Source organism: Bos indicus x Bos taurus, chromosome 9 (assembly GCF_003369695.1).
Source record: "Bos indicus x Bos taurus breed Angus x Brahman F1 hybrid chromosome 9, Bos_hybrid_MaternalHap_v2.0, whole genome shotgun sequence".
Taxonomy (NCBI): domain Eukaryota; kingdom Metazoa; phylum Chordata; class Mammalia; order Artiodactyla; family Bovidae; genus Bos; species Bos indicus x Bos taurus.
Window position 1 is genome coordinate 49,246,477 of NC_040084.1, and position 17,764 is coordinate 49,264,240.

The following is a 17,764-nucleotide window of genomic DNA, read 5'->3' on the forward strand; positions in this document are numbered from 1 at the left end:
CTTGAATCAGTTATCATTTTTTAAATTAATAAACTTCTTAAATAGCAGCATTGTTTACAGAAAAATTGAGCAAAAAGGATAGAATGTTTCAATATACCTTCTTTTGTTTTGTTTCATAAATCCTTTTAATAGAAAACAACTGCTTTATTATCTCCTGGAACTTTAGTGCTTACTTGAAAGTCTGTATCACATTGTTCTGTATTACCTTCTTCTGAGTAAACTTAAGTTCCTGTGTCGATTTTGTTGACTGTCATTTTTAGTTTAAGATTTGTTCATATGTTTTAAAATTTTAATTCTTACGCTGATGTTGATTTGTAGGATCTTCCCTCCACATTCCCCCTCCTCCCCATCCTAGATTGCTGTAGAAGGTGTGGCCCCACGTCTCATTTTGATGGTAGTTCTTTTCAGGCCCTTCTCATGAACATGGGAGCTCTGTGCCCATGCTCTGGCTTCACCTAAGTCCCCTGGCTCTGCTTCCCACATTGTTTGCAGCATTTTTCATCTAGATTATCTCACAGGAGCCAGGCTCCTGGCCTTGCTGTCCAAAACTGGAGCTCAATTGTCACTTTTACTGTACTCAGTGCTTCCCTTTTTTTTGCTCTATTTATGGCCAAGAGAGATGTTTTTCTTCTTTTTAAGGTTGAGTTATCTTTTAGGTTTTTCTCTTTTTCTGTCTTACCAGAGAAGGTGCATTCAAGTGTGAATTTTGTGCCATACCTTCTTTTTCATCTTAATTGCTAATACTTGTTATCAGAAGGCAGCCTCCTTCCTGTGTTAAGGGTAAAAGGGAGTTTTTTTTTTTTTTTTTTTCAAAATAATTTTAAGAAGAAATTTAAATGTAAAATATATTGTATTTTTTAAAAAAGAGAAATGACTGTGGTTATCCTTTAAGATCATTATTTTTTATTGTGACAAACTGTTTAAGGGTTTTTTTATTTATAAACATTCTACAATTTGAAAATAGTAGACTAAATTCAGTATATGGAAAGTCAGTTGTACTGTCAGAATCCATGACCAATAAACACTTTTTCTTCAGCTGTTCTTTCTACTTAGGGTTAAAATGGAAATCTTAAGTTTGCTTAAGACAATGGAAAATTAATCACGATGGTTTTGTTGTTTTAATAAGAATAACTAATACTTGTAGCCTTTACAAGTATTTTGATAATTTTAACAAAAAATTCCCAGTAACTCATTGTTCAGTTCAGTTCAGTTCAGTCGCTCAATCGTGTCTGACTCTTTGCGACCCCATGGATCGCAGCACGCCAGGCCTCCCTGTCCATCACCAACTCCCGGAGTTCACTCAGACTCAGGTCCATCGAGTCAGTGATGCCATCCAGCCATCTTATCCTCTGTCGTCTCCTTCTCCTCCTGCCCCCAATCCCTCCCAGCATCAGAGTCTTTTCCAGTGAGTCAGCTCTTTGCATGAGGTGGCCAAAGTACTGGAGTTTCAGCTTTAGCATCATTCCTTCCAAAGAAATCCCAGGGCTGATCTTCAGAATGGACTGGTTGGATCTCCTTGGAGTCCAAGGGACTCTCAAGAGTCTTCTCCAACACCACAGTTCAAAAGCATCAATTCTTCGGCGCTCAGCCTTCTTCACAGTCCAACTCATTGTTACTTACTTTATTATTTTTGTTGTTGTTTAGTGGTTAAGTCACTAAGTTGTGTCTGACTCTTTGCAACCCCATGGACTGTAACCCACCAGGCTCCTCTGTTCATGGGATTTCCCAGGCAAGAATACTGGAGTGGGTTGCCATTTCCTTCTGCAGGGACATTATTATTTAGCTTTATTTTGTTATTTTAAAATAATTTATTTATCTACTTTTGGCTGTGCTGTGTCTTCGTTGCTGTGGGGGCTTTTCTCTAGTTGCTGGGAGCGGGGTTAGCTCTTCGTTGCAGTGCACGGGTTTCTCGTTTTGGTGAGTTCTCTTGTTGCAGAGCACAGGCTTTAGGGCTCTGTGGCTTCAGTAATTGTGGCATGTGGGCTCTAGACCTCAAGCTCAATAGCTGTGGTACATGAGCTTAGTTGCTTCTAGGCCTGTGGGATCTTCCTGGACCAGGGATCGAATCTGTGTCTCCTGCATCGGCAGGTAGATTCTTTACCGCTGAGCCACCAAGGAAGCCCTATTTTGCTCCTATTAACCCTGTGTCTTGTTTATATGGGTATTTGGTTCTCATAACTTTATTGCTTATGCATTTTATATATTAACTAATACCCAGAAAAAGTGATGTGTTCTGTAATATTCCTGGGGACTCAATTTCTGTGTAGAGAATATGCTACTGCTACTGCTAAGTCACTTCAGTCATGTCTGACTCTGTGAGACCCCATAGACGGCAGCCCACCAGGCTCCCCCATCTGTGGGATTCTCCAGGCAAGAACACTGGCGTGGGTTGCCATTTCCTTCTCCAATGCATGAAAGTGAAAAGTGAAAGTGAAGTCGCTTAGTCGTGTCTGACTCTAGCGACCCCATGGACTGCAGCCTACCAGGCTCCACCGTCCATGGGATTTTCTAGGCAAAAGTACTGGAGTGGGGTGCCATTGCCTTCTCCGGTAGAGAGTATAGTGTCTTACAAATCCTCCAGATAGAAAGTACACCTAATAAATGCTGTGATTTTCCTTGTCTCTGCCAGTAAGGAAAGAGGCTGAACATTATTCCCTGTGTATTACCATGAAACATAATAAATAAGTCTCATACCAACATTGAATGTATATTTGAGGAGTTACATGTATTACTTTGTGAAAATGTTAAATTGCTTTTGATATACAATTAAATAAGCTTACTTGGAGAGTAATACTTTATTCCCATGCTCCATTTTGTAAATCTAGTCATTTAAATGCTCAAGCAAATTTTTAATTTCTGTTTGCAAGCTGCTGTTCCTTTCTCTAACTAGCTTAGTTCAAAGTGCCATCATGGCTCTTCTGTTAATATTTAGAATACAATGTATTTTCCACACTTTCTGCATCTCTATACCTCTCCAGTTAGATATTAGGATAATGGATTTACTTATTAACTCAAATGATTAAATTGTTACACATTCATTGCCATTGGAACTGATAATTATAATGTTAAAGGTACTGAAATAGTTTTTCAGTGGTCAGATTTTTTAGAAAATGCTGTGTTAGCCTGATTCCTTTGTGGTTACACTGTATTTGATTTTAAAAAAAGTTTTTCATTTGAAAAATAAGATTTGGTAGAGGAAAAAAGTTTATTCCTTGGTCCTTGTACTATTAGTTATCAGCTGATTTGTTAACATGATAAGGGATTTTTTGGTTTATATAATTTCTTGTGTTCATTCCAAATAATGGCAATTTGTGAAAATCTATTTTATTTATTGTTAGTGATGCTTTGTACCCTTAATGGAAAAAAAGTTAAAAAACAATTGTTAAACCAGAATCTTGTTTGTATTATCTAAAAATAAAACTTCATCTGATTAAGTAATATATGTTTATTATTGTAGAAAATTTGGAAAAGACAAAAATGAAAAATGTGCAATTTAGTGATATTTTTTCAGCATTTCTCTCAGTAGGACTTGCTTGCATATTTTTATGGATGAGATAATTTGTGTAAAAAAAACAGAATTTAATGAAATAAAAAATAAAGACAGTTGTCAAAAGCAAACTAGATATCCTTCAGTAGGGAAATAGATGAATAAACTGTGGTATATCCATATGATGGAATAATATTCAGTGATAAAAGAAAATGAGCCTGCAAGCCATGAAAAAACTTAAGAACTTTAAATGATTATTGCTAAGTGAAAGAAGTCAATCAGAAAAGGGTGTGCACTGTATGATTCCAACTATGTGACATTCTGGAAAAGGCAAAACTCTGGAGACAGTCAAAAGATAAGTGGTTACCAGGGTCTGGAGAGAAAGAATAAAGGGATGAATTGGTGGCACACAGGGGATTTTTAGGGCAGTGAACTCTTCTGTTATGATAATATAATGATGGATACATGTAGGCATCATACATTTGCCAAAACTTGTAGAATATACAAAAGTAAATAAACTCTATGTAAAACTATGAGTTTTAAAGAAAATCTAATTTGGTAGTCATTGTGATACAACTAGACAGATAAATTTTTCTGTATAAAAATATTCTATCTATATCTCAGCAGAGTGTTTTATAATAGAATCAAAGTATCTTCTAGCCTAGTGCTGTCTTTTTGTGATGATTAAAGTATTCTGTTTACTCTTTAATGCAGTAGCCACTTGCCTTATCACTAGCCTCGTCTCTTGACATGTAGTTAATGTGACTGAGGAGTATTAAAAAGGATGCCGTTTTGAAGAGTATTTAACTTTATTATTGATATTAAAATTCTTTCTAGTCAGAGCAGTGCAATTGAATATACCTCAGTATCAGTGTTATTGACTCTTCATTTAGCACTTTGTGATGTTTTGAGGTTCTGGTTCTATGTTCAGTTCAATTCAGTACTTTATCTTGAGAACAGTGGAGGGCAATTGAAAATTTGTTGTCAAGGGATGGACAGAAGGCAGTGAACGTTGATCAGATCTACATTTCATAAAATCGTCATTGTTCTGTGCTCTGTGTCATTTGGATAGATGTGCAAAAACCATTTAGGAAACCTTTTGAGTGGTATAGGCAGTAACTGGGAGTTTAAGACAGACTAGGACAAAGGCTTGATATCTGTTTAGTAATTGAGAGAACTTGAGAGTGGATTGAATGACAGGGTTAGAGTTGGGTGTGATGGGGTAAAGAGGTGGTAAGGATGCATTTTAGCTTTTGACTTGTGTAACTAGAAGGATGGCAGTGCCATTCATGGAAATAAAGAGCAAGTATAAAACAGTGAAATATGTGGAAAACTGAGAGATAGTTTTGGGCATATGTGGAATTGTGGGAGGTCTTAAGACTTCCAAGTGGGAGATGACAACTGGGCAATTAGATACATGAAATTCAGCATAGAGATCTGGGAAGGATGTGTAAATGTACGAGTTATCACTATATGCGTGCTAATGGGAGTTGAAGGCTCGTATGTGAGCAGTTAAGGAAAGAACAAGTAGTGGAAGTAAGAGAAAGCCTGGGATTAAACCTTAAGGAGCTCCAATGTGTAATAGTCAAAGTGAACCTGAAGAGAAGATAGGAATATAACAGTCAGAGTGATAGGATACATATCAAAAGAATGGTGTGTCAAGGATATCAAAGGAAAAGTGTGTTTCAAGAAGGATAAGGAATGATATATGGAGGAAGATCAAGGAAGATGGACCCAGAATAATATTCATTGTCTTTGTCAAATCTATGAATGAGGATCCTTCAAACAGAATGGATAATAATAGATAAGAGATCTGCATAGATATATATCTTGCATAGATATATCTTATTTTTACTTTCTTTTTCTTGTTCTACTCTTTTTTTGTCTGTTTGAAAATGTATAGATTAAAATTGAACTCAGCCGTCTAAATATGATTCAATTAATGTAGTATCCTTTGAGATGCTAAGTGGGATTTTTGTGATACAATATTGCAATTTTCCCCTAGCCTTCATTGCATTTTAAAAAATCCATATTGAGTCAGTAAATAACCAACCTCTCCAGCTACAGTCCATGGGGTTGCACAGTTGGATACCACTGAGCAACTAACACATACACACACACACACACACACACACACACACACACACACACTATCTTTTCTGGATTTTTCTTAGGAATTTATTTGTGGGATAATATTTCTTAATCCTGTACACAGGAGCTTTTTTTTCTATTTGAATTTTTATTGTTGTTGATTTTACATGTGGTTTCTATAATTGTGGGGTTTTATATTTACCTCTATTACTTTTCCTTTGGTCTGGCAGATTATATCAGACTATTTAGAAAATTTCAAAATTTTGATTCTATCATGAACCATATTAATACTTGAAGTAAATTTGATTTAATATGTCTTCTAGTTTATATATCATAAAATTTTGAACAAGACAAAGCCATGGTCAATCTTCTTTTTTTAATTTTCTTTTTTTTACCATTAAACTTGTAAATTTTGTATTGGTGTATAGCCAGTTAACATGTTGTGATAGTTTCAGGTGGACAGCAAAGGGACTCAGTCATACATGTACATATATCCATTCTCCCCCAAATTCCCTCCCATCCAGGCTTTCAAAGAACATTGAGCAGAGTTTCCCTGTGCTATGCCATATGTTCTTGTTGGTTATCTATTTTTTAAGATTTATTTATTTATTTAATTTTTGGGCTGTGGTGCTTTGTTGTTTTGCAAGGGCTTTTTTAGTTGGCCGTGCCTTCTCTTGTCACAAAGCATGGGCTCTAGAGTGTGGGTTCAGTAGTTGCGGCTCCCAGGCTGTAGAGCACGGGCTCCGTAGTTGTAGTGCAAAGACTTAGGCAAGTGGGATCTTCTTGGACCAGGGATCAAACCCATGTCCCTTGCATTACAAGGAAGATTCTTATGCACTGGACCACCAGGGAAGCCAGGTTATCCATTTTGAATATAGCAGTGTGTACCTGTCTATCACCATGGCCAGTTTTTGAAGAACAGCTTTAGAGGGTAGTCTCCATATTGTGGTTAATTCCATAATCCACTTAACTGTATTGTTGTACCTCATTCACATGAATGTATTATGCCTAATGTGCATCACTAGCTGTTTTTCAGAATGCCCATTGACTATTTGATAGGGAGAATCAGTTCAGTTCAGTCACTCAGTCTTGTCCAGATCTTTGTGACCCCATGGACTGCAGCACTCCAGGCTTCCCTGTCCTTCACCAGCTCCCGGAAGTGGCTCAAACTCATGTCCACCAAGTTGGTGATCCATCCAAGCATCTCATCCTCTGTCATCCCTTTCTCCTCCTGCCTTCAACCTTTCCCAGCATCAGAGTCTTTTCCAATGAGTCATTTCTTCACAGGAAGAAGGGAGACTGATTGGTCTTTATTTTGAAAGTGATTTTTTGGGAACTTCAGATAGACTTATTTTTGACTTTTAATGAATTCCTTAATATTGACTAGATGGAAACAGAATGGAACTGACAAACCTTTTAAAAACCTGAGTTTTATTTGCTTTAAAGCTGTTTTAGTGATTAAATACTTTGTCTAACATTTTTTGACTAACCTAAGAAATAGGATTCAAACAGGACATTAACATGACCAGAACCTTTCACTTGGAAATAATGTTTTGCATGAAAATCTTTGAGTAAACCCATAAGGCAAGTATGTTTATCATGTTTATTCTGAGGTTTCACAAACCCTCAGCGTATCTCTGCATACCCTAGTTCTTGAACAGATTTATAGTTCTTATTTAGCCCCATGATAACTTTTTTTCTTACCAGTTTTCCTAAGATTTGTAGTATAATTTTCCGTGGTATATTATTTAAAGGTTTTCATTACTTTATGTTTTGCTTTTATGATAATATAATGTTTCTGATTTATTTGATACTGTGTTGGGGATATAGCATCCACTATAGCTTTGTTCCTGTTGGAATAAAAATGATATAAGTCAGAATACAGTGGAAAGTGGGGATTGCCTTTCCTGAGAGATTCACAAACTACATTCATCTGTTAAAAGTGTAAGAAACAAAGAAGTAATGCTGCTTTAAAGTTAGTCTGTACATGTTCTGAAATTTATTTTTGACTTTTCAGGAATGTAGTCTGTTGGTTAATTTTTCTTATTGTTTCCATTATTTTAGTCTAATGAGGAGGTACTTTAATTTGATCATCTAATTTAATAAAAAAAGGAATTATGGTAACAGTGAGATCTCTGAGCACCTTTATCTGTTGATAAATTATTTAATAGATAATGTTGGCTTTAGCGGAATCTACCAGGAATAGGATATTACCTGTCTGTTCCTATTGTGTCTGTTCCTTTAAATCTCATATCCTTAACTTACAGCCAGAGTACAGTTTTACTTAAAGCCAAGTAAAACTGTCTTTTTATTGTTTGAGAGCTGTATTTTTTTTTTTTTTTAACTCTGTAGTTGATGCCTTCTTCTCTACCCATAGCTAACTTTTCCTACCTGCCCCCCCCCCTTTTTTTTTTACAATTTGATAGCTTCTGGAACTTGTTTGCAATCATCCAGACAGCTGTACCTTTATAAACAGCTAGTCTCAGTGCCAGATTAGTTTGTAGTGCAAATCTTGAATGAGAACTGCACCTGCTCTCAGTGTAGATGAAAATGGCAAATGTTAGGAAAAGCAGAATTTGGGATTGCTTTAAATCTGATGGCAGCTGATCTCAGAATTCTGCTGGGGATTCTTCATTGTGGGTTAGGGAAGTCCTGCTATTCAGAGCAAAACCGCTTTCTTGTCTTTTTGCTAGATCTACAGATATGTTGTTTTTAAGAAATATTAATAACATGTTCTATGTGCTACGATTTTGTACCTGAGATATTTTGTCTAGAAGTTATCTTCCAATTACACTGGTGGTTTCCTAAAATTATGTTAGACTAAAAATTTCTGAATCTAATTTTTCATATGTCAACATTATATTTCAAATTAAATAACCTTGAGTAGCTGGGAATATATGTCAGGGTAACTGCTCCAGTATATCACATTCTTATGGGGAAATGGTTTCAATTTAAGAATTAACACAGTCTATGAAAGTTGGTAGGATATAAAGACATTTCATGGTGTATGTAGAGAGCATTTCCTGATACAGTTTGTTTGGAGTGTCAGGGGAAATTAACTCTGTAGGTATGTGTTACATTTATGTTTTTTGAATTTCTTGTTTTTTAATATCACCCTTACATTAAGCATGAGGCTGGCTTGTGTCTAACAGCCATTCAAAACCTACCTAACATGCTTATCAGGAAATTTATATTTAATCTTTATCCTTAATATTTCCAACCCTAAGCAGTTTATTGGTTACTTTAAGTATTATAAGTCATTTTGGTTCATAATTTAAAAAAATAGCTTCATCGATAAATAGTACACATACCATACAATTCTCTCACTTAAAGTATATAAATCAGTAATTTTTAGTATATTCATAGGTAAGTACAACCATCACCATGGTCAACTTTAAAGCATTTACAAAACTTCAAAAAGAAATCCTGAACCTTTAGCTATTTATTTTCTCTACTCCCTCCTGACCCCACCCCCTTGCCCCAACCCCCAAGCCCTGAACAACCACTAGCTTACTTTCTGTCTCTAGAGATTCCCCTATTTAAGACATAACATATTAATGGAATCATATATGACCTTTTATGACTAGCTTATTTTACTTAGCAAAGTGTTTTGAAGGTTCATCCATGTTGTATACTACTTCATTCCTTTTTATGCCTTAGTATTTTCTGTTGTGTGAGTATACTGCTTTTTGTTTATCTATGCACGAGTTGATGGACATTTGGGTTATTCCTACCTTTTGGCTATGTTAATAGCCCTATTCATGTGCAAGTTTTTGTTTGGATAAGTTTTAAATTCTTTTGGGTATATACCTAGGGATGGAATTGCTGAGTCGTATTGTAATTCTACGTTTAACTTACTGAGGAACCAGAAAGCTGTTTTTCACAATGGTTACACAACTTTGTATTCCTACAAAGTATGAGAATCCTAGTTTTCTCTACATCCTTGCCAACACATTATTTTCCATTAAAAAATTCTTCTTTCCAGTGGGTCTTCTTTGCATTTCTTTAGTGACTAATGATGTTGAGTATCTTTTCATGTGCTTATTGGTCATTTATCAATTTTCCTTGGATAAATTCAGATCCTTGGCTCATTTTTTTCATTGGTTACCTTTTTATTAGTAGTAAGAACTGTTTATGTATTCTGGATACAAGTCCTTTCACAGATATATGATTGGCAAATATTTTATCCCATCCTGTGAGTTGTTTAATTCACTTTCTTGATGGTGTCCTTGAAGCAGATGTTTCTTATTTTTATGAAGTCCAGATTATCTGTGTTTTCTTGTGTTAATCATGCTTTTGGTGTCATGTATAAGAATCCCTTACCAAATCTGAACCCATTAAGATTTACTTCAATAAAAAGTTCATAAGTTTGTATGTTAAATGTAGATAACTGATCCATTTCACTTTAATTTTCGTGTGTGGTATAAGGGTCCAACTTCAATTTATTTCATATGGGGCTAGCCAGTTGTCCCATCGTTTGTTGAAAAGACTGATCTTTCCTCACTGAATGGTCTTGATGTGCTTTTTTAAAACCTCACTTATTTATTAGTTCTAATACTATTTTAGTATGTTCTTTAGTATTTTCCACATAGAGAAAATTTAGTATTTTCTATTTTCCAACTATTTCTGCAAATAGAAGTAGTTATACCTTTTCATTTTCAGTCTGCATGCTCTCTGCTTCTTTTTCTTACCTAATTGCCCTGACTTGAACCTCCAATACAATGTTCAATAGAAGTCACAAATGCACACTCTTTTGTCTTGTTTCTGTTCTTAGTGGGAAAGTAATCCAGTGTTTCACCATTAAGTATGATGTTAACCATGGGATTTTTATAGATGCCCCTTATCAGGTTATGGAAGTTCCTTTCTAGTCTTAGCTCATTGATTGTTTTTATCACAAAAGGATGTTGGATTTTATCAATTTTCTGCATCTGTTGAGCTAACCATGTGATTTTTGCTTTTTATTCTATTGCCATGATATAATATATAAATGATTTTCTTATATTGAACTAACCTGATATTCCTGAAATAAGTCTCACATTGTCATGGTATATACATTTTTCATAAATTGCTGTATTTGATCTGGTCTGCTTGTATTTCCCTGAGGCTTTTGTGTCTATATTGCTAAGAAATACTCATCTATAGTTTTCTTTTGATGTATTTGTCTGGTTGTGGGGTCAGAGTAGTACCGACCTCATAAAATGAATTGTGAAGTATTCTTCTTCCCTCCTCTGTTTTTTGGGAGTGTTTGTGAGGAATTGGTTTTAACTTTTTAAATGCTTTGTAGAATTCACCATTGAAGCTATCTGGACGTGGATTTTTCTTTGTGGGTAGTTTTTGATTACTAATTCAGCTTTCACTTGTTTTAGATCTATTCAGATTGTCTTGAGTTAGTTTTGGTAGTCTTGAGTTATTTTTGGTATGTCTTTCTAACAAGTTGTCCATTTCTTCTAGTTCCACCTATAAGGCTTGTTATTGTTATTGCGTGTTGATTTAGTGGCCAGCTGGATTATTTCAGTGCAGACATTTATTTCTCACTCCACAGTGTTTAGTTTCTGGTGGTGCTCCTTGTGGAGACACATCTGTGAGTTTACCTGAAGTCACTCTGGGACAAAGGTAGTGTTAGCCGAACCCTTTTCCCCACTTCTCCTGACTCCACTCAGCCATTCAGTTCAGTTCAGTTCAGTTCAGTTGCTCAGTCGTGTCCGACTCTTTGCGACCCCATGAATCGCAGCACGCCAGGCCTCCCTGTCCATTACCAACTCCCGGAGTTCACCCATACTAATTACCAGCTGACCATTCTATTGTTTGCAAAAATGCCCTGGACCCTAAATGGTTCCATGAACTAATCCAATAAATCTGTGACCCCTTTGAAGGACTAATTCCAAACGTTAGTGTTGATGTTTATTCTCACCCCAAGAGGGGTCCTCTCAATTGTGTCTTTTCTCAGTTCTCTTCTGCAACTTGGTTGTTGAATCTGGGAATCTTCTAATTGTGGTTTACCACAACTCTGCTGTTTTTGAGATAGCTCTTTGGCTTCAACTTCATGGCCTTGGTTATCCCAAGAGAAACCAATTGTAAGAAACTTTTGGTTTGTGATTTAGAGTTTTATATATGAATCATAATTATTTTAACAGTTGGGTCATGCTCTTTAATTATATAGGGCTTCTCTGGTGACTCAGTGATAAAGATCCACCTGCGATGCAGGAGACCAGGGTTTGACCCCTGGGTCGGGAAGATCCCCCCTGGAGAAGGAAATGGAAACTCACTCCAATATCCTTGCCTGGGAAATCCCATGTAATTGCAGATAGCCTTATAAAACTGAAAGCTCCTTAGCAATATGAGGAGTTTTTGGGTTTTTTTTCTTTCCTAAGTTATTATTTTTTTACAATTCTTTTCTAAATATTTTTTAGGTTCTTCTGTGTTAGTTTAGCTTCATCGCTCTGTTGAATAGATGTTAATAGCTTGAAAACGTTAATTTTGAGTTAACAGTTTGTTTTGATTTTCCTCTTCTTATAAGCTGTTTGAGCTGCTGGGACCTGATGGACTTGAACTTATTGAGAAACTCCTCCAGAACAGAGTTACAATTGTGGACAGATTTCTTAATTCTTCAAATGATCATAAGTTGCAGGCTCTTCAAGGTAAGAAAGTAATCAGTGGTAATTTTACTTTAAAGGAAAAACTCATTGTTTAGCAATTTTTTAATGCAATTATACTTTTAATATTCTTTGGTTGTTATATAACTTACTGATAACATTCTCAAGTAGATTTTAGATATGGAAGATTATGAAACAATTATCAATGCCCTAAATAGGGTTTTATGTCAGAGAGTCTATCTATGTTTAAGTATTACAGAAGATCTGAATAGACAAAAAAAGAATTAAAGCAACTACATATAATGCTTAGGGTCAAATAGAGTTACATTTATAACCACATTTTTTATTTTGAAAAATTTCAGACCTTAGTAATGGTGCAGGGATAGTATAATAACTACTCACATACTCTTCATGTAGATTCACCAGTCATTAACATTTTGCTTCCATACCCACCCCTTATCTTTCTCACACACTCACACAAACACACACAAACACACATGTGCAGGTGTATGCATACATGAACTCATACATGTTCACAGTTAAAATTTTTGCTAAACAATATGAAGTTGCACACATCATAATATTTTAGATATAAAATCTTCAACATACAAATTCTCCTACTTAACCTGTAGTACAATTATCATAGCCAGCAAGTTGAACATTTGTATAGTCATGTATTACATATATTTGAAGACCCCCAGAAGAATTAGAGTTGTCAAGGAAGCTAAAATTATTTATTAAAAAAAAAAAAAAAAAAAAAGCCTGACTTACTATGAGACAACTGATGCCAAACTCAGGTTTTAGGTGGTAAGTATTGATAGGAAAACTGTTTCTTACCTTTACCAAATTTCTTTGCCAGCCTTGTAAATAGTTTGGAAGTTTTAAAAAAGTACATGAGCATAAGAAATTAGATACCCCTGTTCAAAGCAGTCAATATTTACCCTTTGTTTAAGTAAGTGATATCACTTTTTTCTTACATTTATGAGTGTGGCACTGAAAGGAAATTACAAAACCAGCCTTGATTTAAATCCAAAATTTCTTAAGGGTTTTTTTATCCTACACTTTGATTACTGGTAATTGCCTTGGAGTTGCTTTGAGATTTCTAGAAACTTTGAAGGTTGGAATTTAGCCACTTTGTCTTTCTAAAAGTGTTTTGGTTCTTTAAGTATATTGAATACTTACAAACAACCTTGCTCTAAAAGGACTCTCACCTGTTAAACCGTGATTAAGCAGACATTGCAATAAGCCAGCAGAACTGAGTGTTTAAAATGGGTATCTGCCAGAAGAAAAGGAATGAATTTAAATATCTAGTCTTGCAATGTAATTTCAGAGAATTTGGTGCTCATTTTTTCAGTCTTTAAAGTGCTGATTCTTACTGATCCCACCTTTCATTAGTTCTAATTTATTAACAGAAGTTCAAAATATGTTCAGCATATGTATTTTTTTAAGAAAGCTGTAGGTGATGAGTGAATGTTGTTTTTCCATTTCATTATGGTCATTTTTGTATAACACAAACTTTATTCTACTAGGATAACTTTTAAGAAGCAGCACACTTTTTAACCTAAAACCACATATTAAATTTGAATTATTAAAAATTTTTTGAGCCTTCAGTTTGCCCTGAAATATTTTCTACTCTTCCCAATTGGCATTTACTCTTTTTGTCTATGCTAGGTTGTTATTCATGTTGCTATTAGTGAAGAATATAATTATAACCATCAACAATTTGGGACATTTAAACAGACTAATTTCTTCTAAGGACTGTGGTGAAAGAAACTGACAATGAGCATATATTAAAGATTTTTTAAATAGAGTTTTTGTATAATTGCATTAAAAATGATTCTCCTTAATTTCTTTTTGTGAGGAGTGGGGGAAGGAAATACTCTTGAAGAAAAGAATCATTGGACTTGTTACTTTATCTCTGTTCTCATCCATTTATGTATTTTGATATAATTTTGTATTAATGATCTTTCAAAATTCTCTTAAAACTACCGAATTGTTCCATTCTTTATTAAGTTACCTTAGTAAGAGAGTCACATCCTATTCTTTTCTCTCTTCCACAAAATCATGGTCTTAGATAGCAGTCTGATGGCCCAGATGGTAAAGAATCTGCCTGTAATGCAGGAGACACGGATTCGATCCCTGGGTTGGGAAGATCCCGAATGGCCACCCACTCCAGTATTCTTGCCTGGAGACTCCCATGGACAGAGGAGCCTGGTGGGCTATAGCCCATGGGATTGCAAAGAATCAGACACGACTGAGTGACTTTTCACTTTCAGAGAGCAGTAGCCTTTTGCCATTTAGCGTTTTCTTTTATACTGCTTTTCTTTGAATCTTTATGTATGTATGTATGTATGTGTATATATATACACACACACACACACACACACACACACCCTACTTTATCTCTGTTCTTATAACCAGGAAATATAAGGTAGGCTAGAAGTGAGTGAGAATAATGTACTAACTGCTAAGTTGATAGTTATAAATTGAATTCTGTTTTGGGGGCTGTTGTGACGAATGTTTAGTATAGGGTATATCATAAAAAAAAGATTAAGTTAGCTTATGCTGTCAAATGACACTATTTTGAGTAGTTATAGAAAACTTTGTCTGTCATAGTAGCGTTTTAAAAGGATACAAGCTCTACATGTTCGTCAGTAAAGTTCTGTATTAGAGTTGCTGTTAAGCTTATTCATTTCATTTCTGCTTGTCAGTCTCTACAGTTAGCTGAACTCATCAAAGAGAATAATACACTTAAGCATTTGTGCTTAATAACTTGATTTTAAAAGTCACTTATTATGTTCAATCTTATGGGATTTCAGTATATTCTGACTGAGGCCTTTTAAAGCTATTAATATGGTAAATATAGTTCCTTCTTATAATTTTGACTTTCTTATTTTGATGATCACAGATGTGTCCAATAGTATTTTGTACCCGTCACATTTGTTTAAAATATTAATGATGTTAGCATAAAATATAATATGTCACCTGAAGACCCCTTCAAAAGCAGAGACATCACTTTGCCGACAAAGGTCCATACAGTCAAAGCTATGGTTTTTCCAGTAGTCATGTATGGATGTGAGAGTTGTACCACAAAGACTGAGCACTGAAGAACCGATGCTTTCTAACTATGGTGTTGTAAAAGACCCTTGTGAGTCCCTAGGACTGCAAGGAGATCAAACCTGTCAATCCTAAAGGAAATCAACCCTGCATATTCATTGAAAGAACTGATGCTGAAGCTCCAATACTTTGGCCTCCTGATGCGATGAACCAACTCATTGGAAAAGACCCTGATGCCGGGAAAGATTGAAGGTGGGAGAAGGGGATGGCAGAAGATGAGATGATCAGATAGCATCACTGACTCAATGGACATGAATTTGAGCAGACTCCAGGAAATAGTGGAGGACAGAGGAGCCTGGCCTGCTGCAATCCATGGGATTGCAAAGAATCAGACACAACTTAGTGACTGAACAACACCCAAAGAATTTAGTTTCACGTACACAACCTTTAACATTCATTTATAGTAATAAGTTTATGGCATTATTCATATGTTTTAAAAAATCTGCTTAATATCTCTGTTCTTGAGCATGTGACTTTGCAAATAGGTTACTTTTTTTTTTCATATTTCAGAGTACATTTGAAAAGTGGCAGTATGCTGTTTTCTTTCTCTAACACTAGGGTTTCTTGGTTATAAATTCAATCATTATAATAGATAAATAAGATTTACTTACAAAGCAAAATATGTAAGACTTAGAAAAATACTTTTCTCAGAGCCATAAAATGTAGTTCCAATATAGGTAAGATTATATCTTATTTCATAATTTTCAGATGTAACTTTTATTTCTCACTTTCCTTTTTGAGACTGATGGTGCCCTTATACACAGGGGTTATTTCATGTGGTTGAGAGTTAAAATGACTTATTCAAAATCATGTAATGAGATAATGACACATGCCTGAGAATTGTGAATAGAGTGAATTAGAAAGCTAATTTCCCCCTCCTGATGCTATGTTTAAATCCTTCCTTGTTTTGTATTAGGTCTTGGAACTTGATAAAATAACTTGCACTGTGCATCTTCAGAGTGTGGACCACTTTCATTCTTCATTGTTTTTCTAGCCTAGCAGCAGTGCCTGGGACCTAGTAGGTCCTTAAAACAGTAAGCTTGTATTGACTTGGATTGCCTTCAGTGACATTCCTGTCAGTTCCTTTAGGGCTGCAGTGAGCCAAGATACTATTTCTTAGAAAGATTTAATTAAACACAGAAGGTAATCCTGTTAGAACATTTTTCCTGAATATTGAGTTGACCAAGCACAGGTTTAATTCTCCCTTGTAAACACTGAGCTTTGATTGACCTGATTCCTCTTAAGTGGTTCTAGACTTCTCCCATTTTTTAAAGAAGCTGTATTTTCCAAATCAAAACTACAAGGAGGTATCACCTTATACCAGTCAAAATGACCGTCATTTACCAGTTGACAAATAATAAATGCTGGAAAGGGAACCCTCCTACCTTGTTGGTGGAAATATAAACTGGTGTAGCTACTATGGAGTACTGTATGGAGGTTCCTTAAAAAGCTAAAAATAGGGAATTCCCTGGCAGTTCAGTGGTTAGGTGCTTCTACTTCAGATGGCACAAGTTTGATCCCTGGTTGGGGAACTAGATCCCTCAAGCCATGTGGTGTGCCCCCCCACCACCAAAAATAAATAAATAAATATAGATGTACCATATGGCCCTGTAATCCCACTCCTGGGCATATATCTGGATAAAACTCTTAATTTGAAAAGATATATGCACCCCAGTGTTTGTAGCTGCACTATTTACAATAGGCAAGACATGGAACCAACCTAAGTGTTCCACTGACAAATGAATGGATAGAGATGTGTTATATGTATACAATGGACTATTACTCTGCCATAAAAATGAATTGATATAATGCCATTTACAGCAACATGGATGGATCTAGAGATTATCATATTAAGTGAAATAAATCAGAGAAAGACAAATATCATATGATATCTTATGTGTGGAATATAAAAATAGGATACAAGTGAGCTTATTTACAAAGCAGAAGTAGACTCATAGACATAGAAACAAATTTATGATTACAAAGGGGATGGGGGATAGATAAAATTAGGAGTTTGGAATTAACATATATATATACATAGTGCTGTATATAAAATTCCAAACAAGGACCTACTGTATATAAACATAAACTGTATATAAACATATCTATAAACATAACTATAAACATAAACATACATATAAACACGTATCTATATTGTATATAAAAATATGCTGTATATAAATATATATATAGTATTGTATATAAAATCCCAAAGACCTACTATATAGCACAGAGAACTATATTTAATATTTGTAATAACCTATAATGGAAAAGAATCTAGAAAAGCATATATATATACACACACACACACACACATCTGAATCACTTTGCTGTACATCTGAAATTAACACAACATTATAAATTAACTATACACTTTCATGCATTGGAGAAGGAAATGGCAACCCACTCCAGTGTTCTTGCCTGGAGAATCCCAGGGACGGGGGAGCCTGGTGGGCTGCCGTCTATGGGGTCACAC

At 35.2% G+C, this 17,764-nt stretch overlaps 1 protein-coding gene across 1 annotated transcript in view; it reads left to right on the plus strand.

Annotated features, from left to right (window-relative positions):
* Positions 1-17,764, plus strand: part of ASCC3 (activating signal cointegrator 1 complex subunit 3) — a 334,203-nt gene that overhangs the window by 51,504 nt on the left and 264,935 nt on the right. Inside the window, exon 5 of the mRNA XM_027551338.1 lies at positions 12,096-12,216. Coding sequence (XP_027407139.1) covers positions 12,096-12,216 — 121 coding nt within the window. The remainder of the gene's footprint in view (positions 1-12,095; positions 12,217-17,764) is intronic.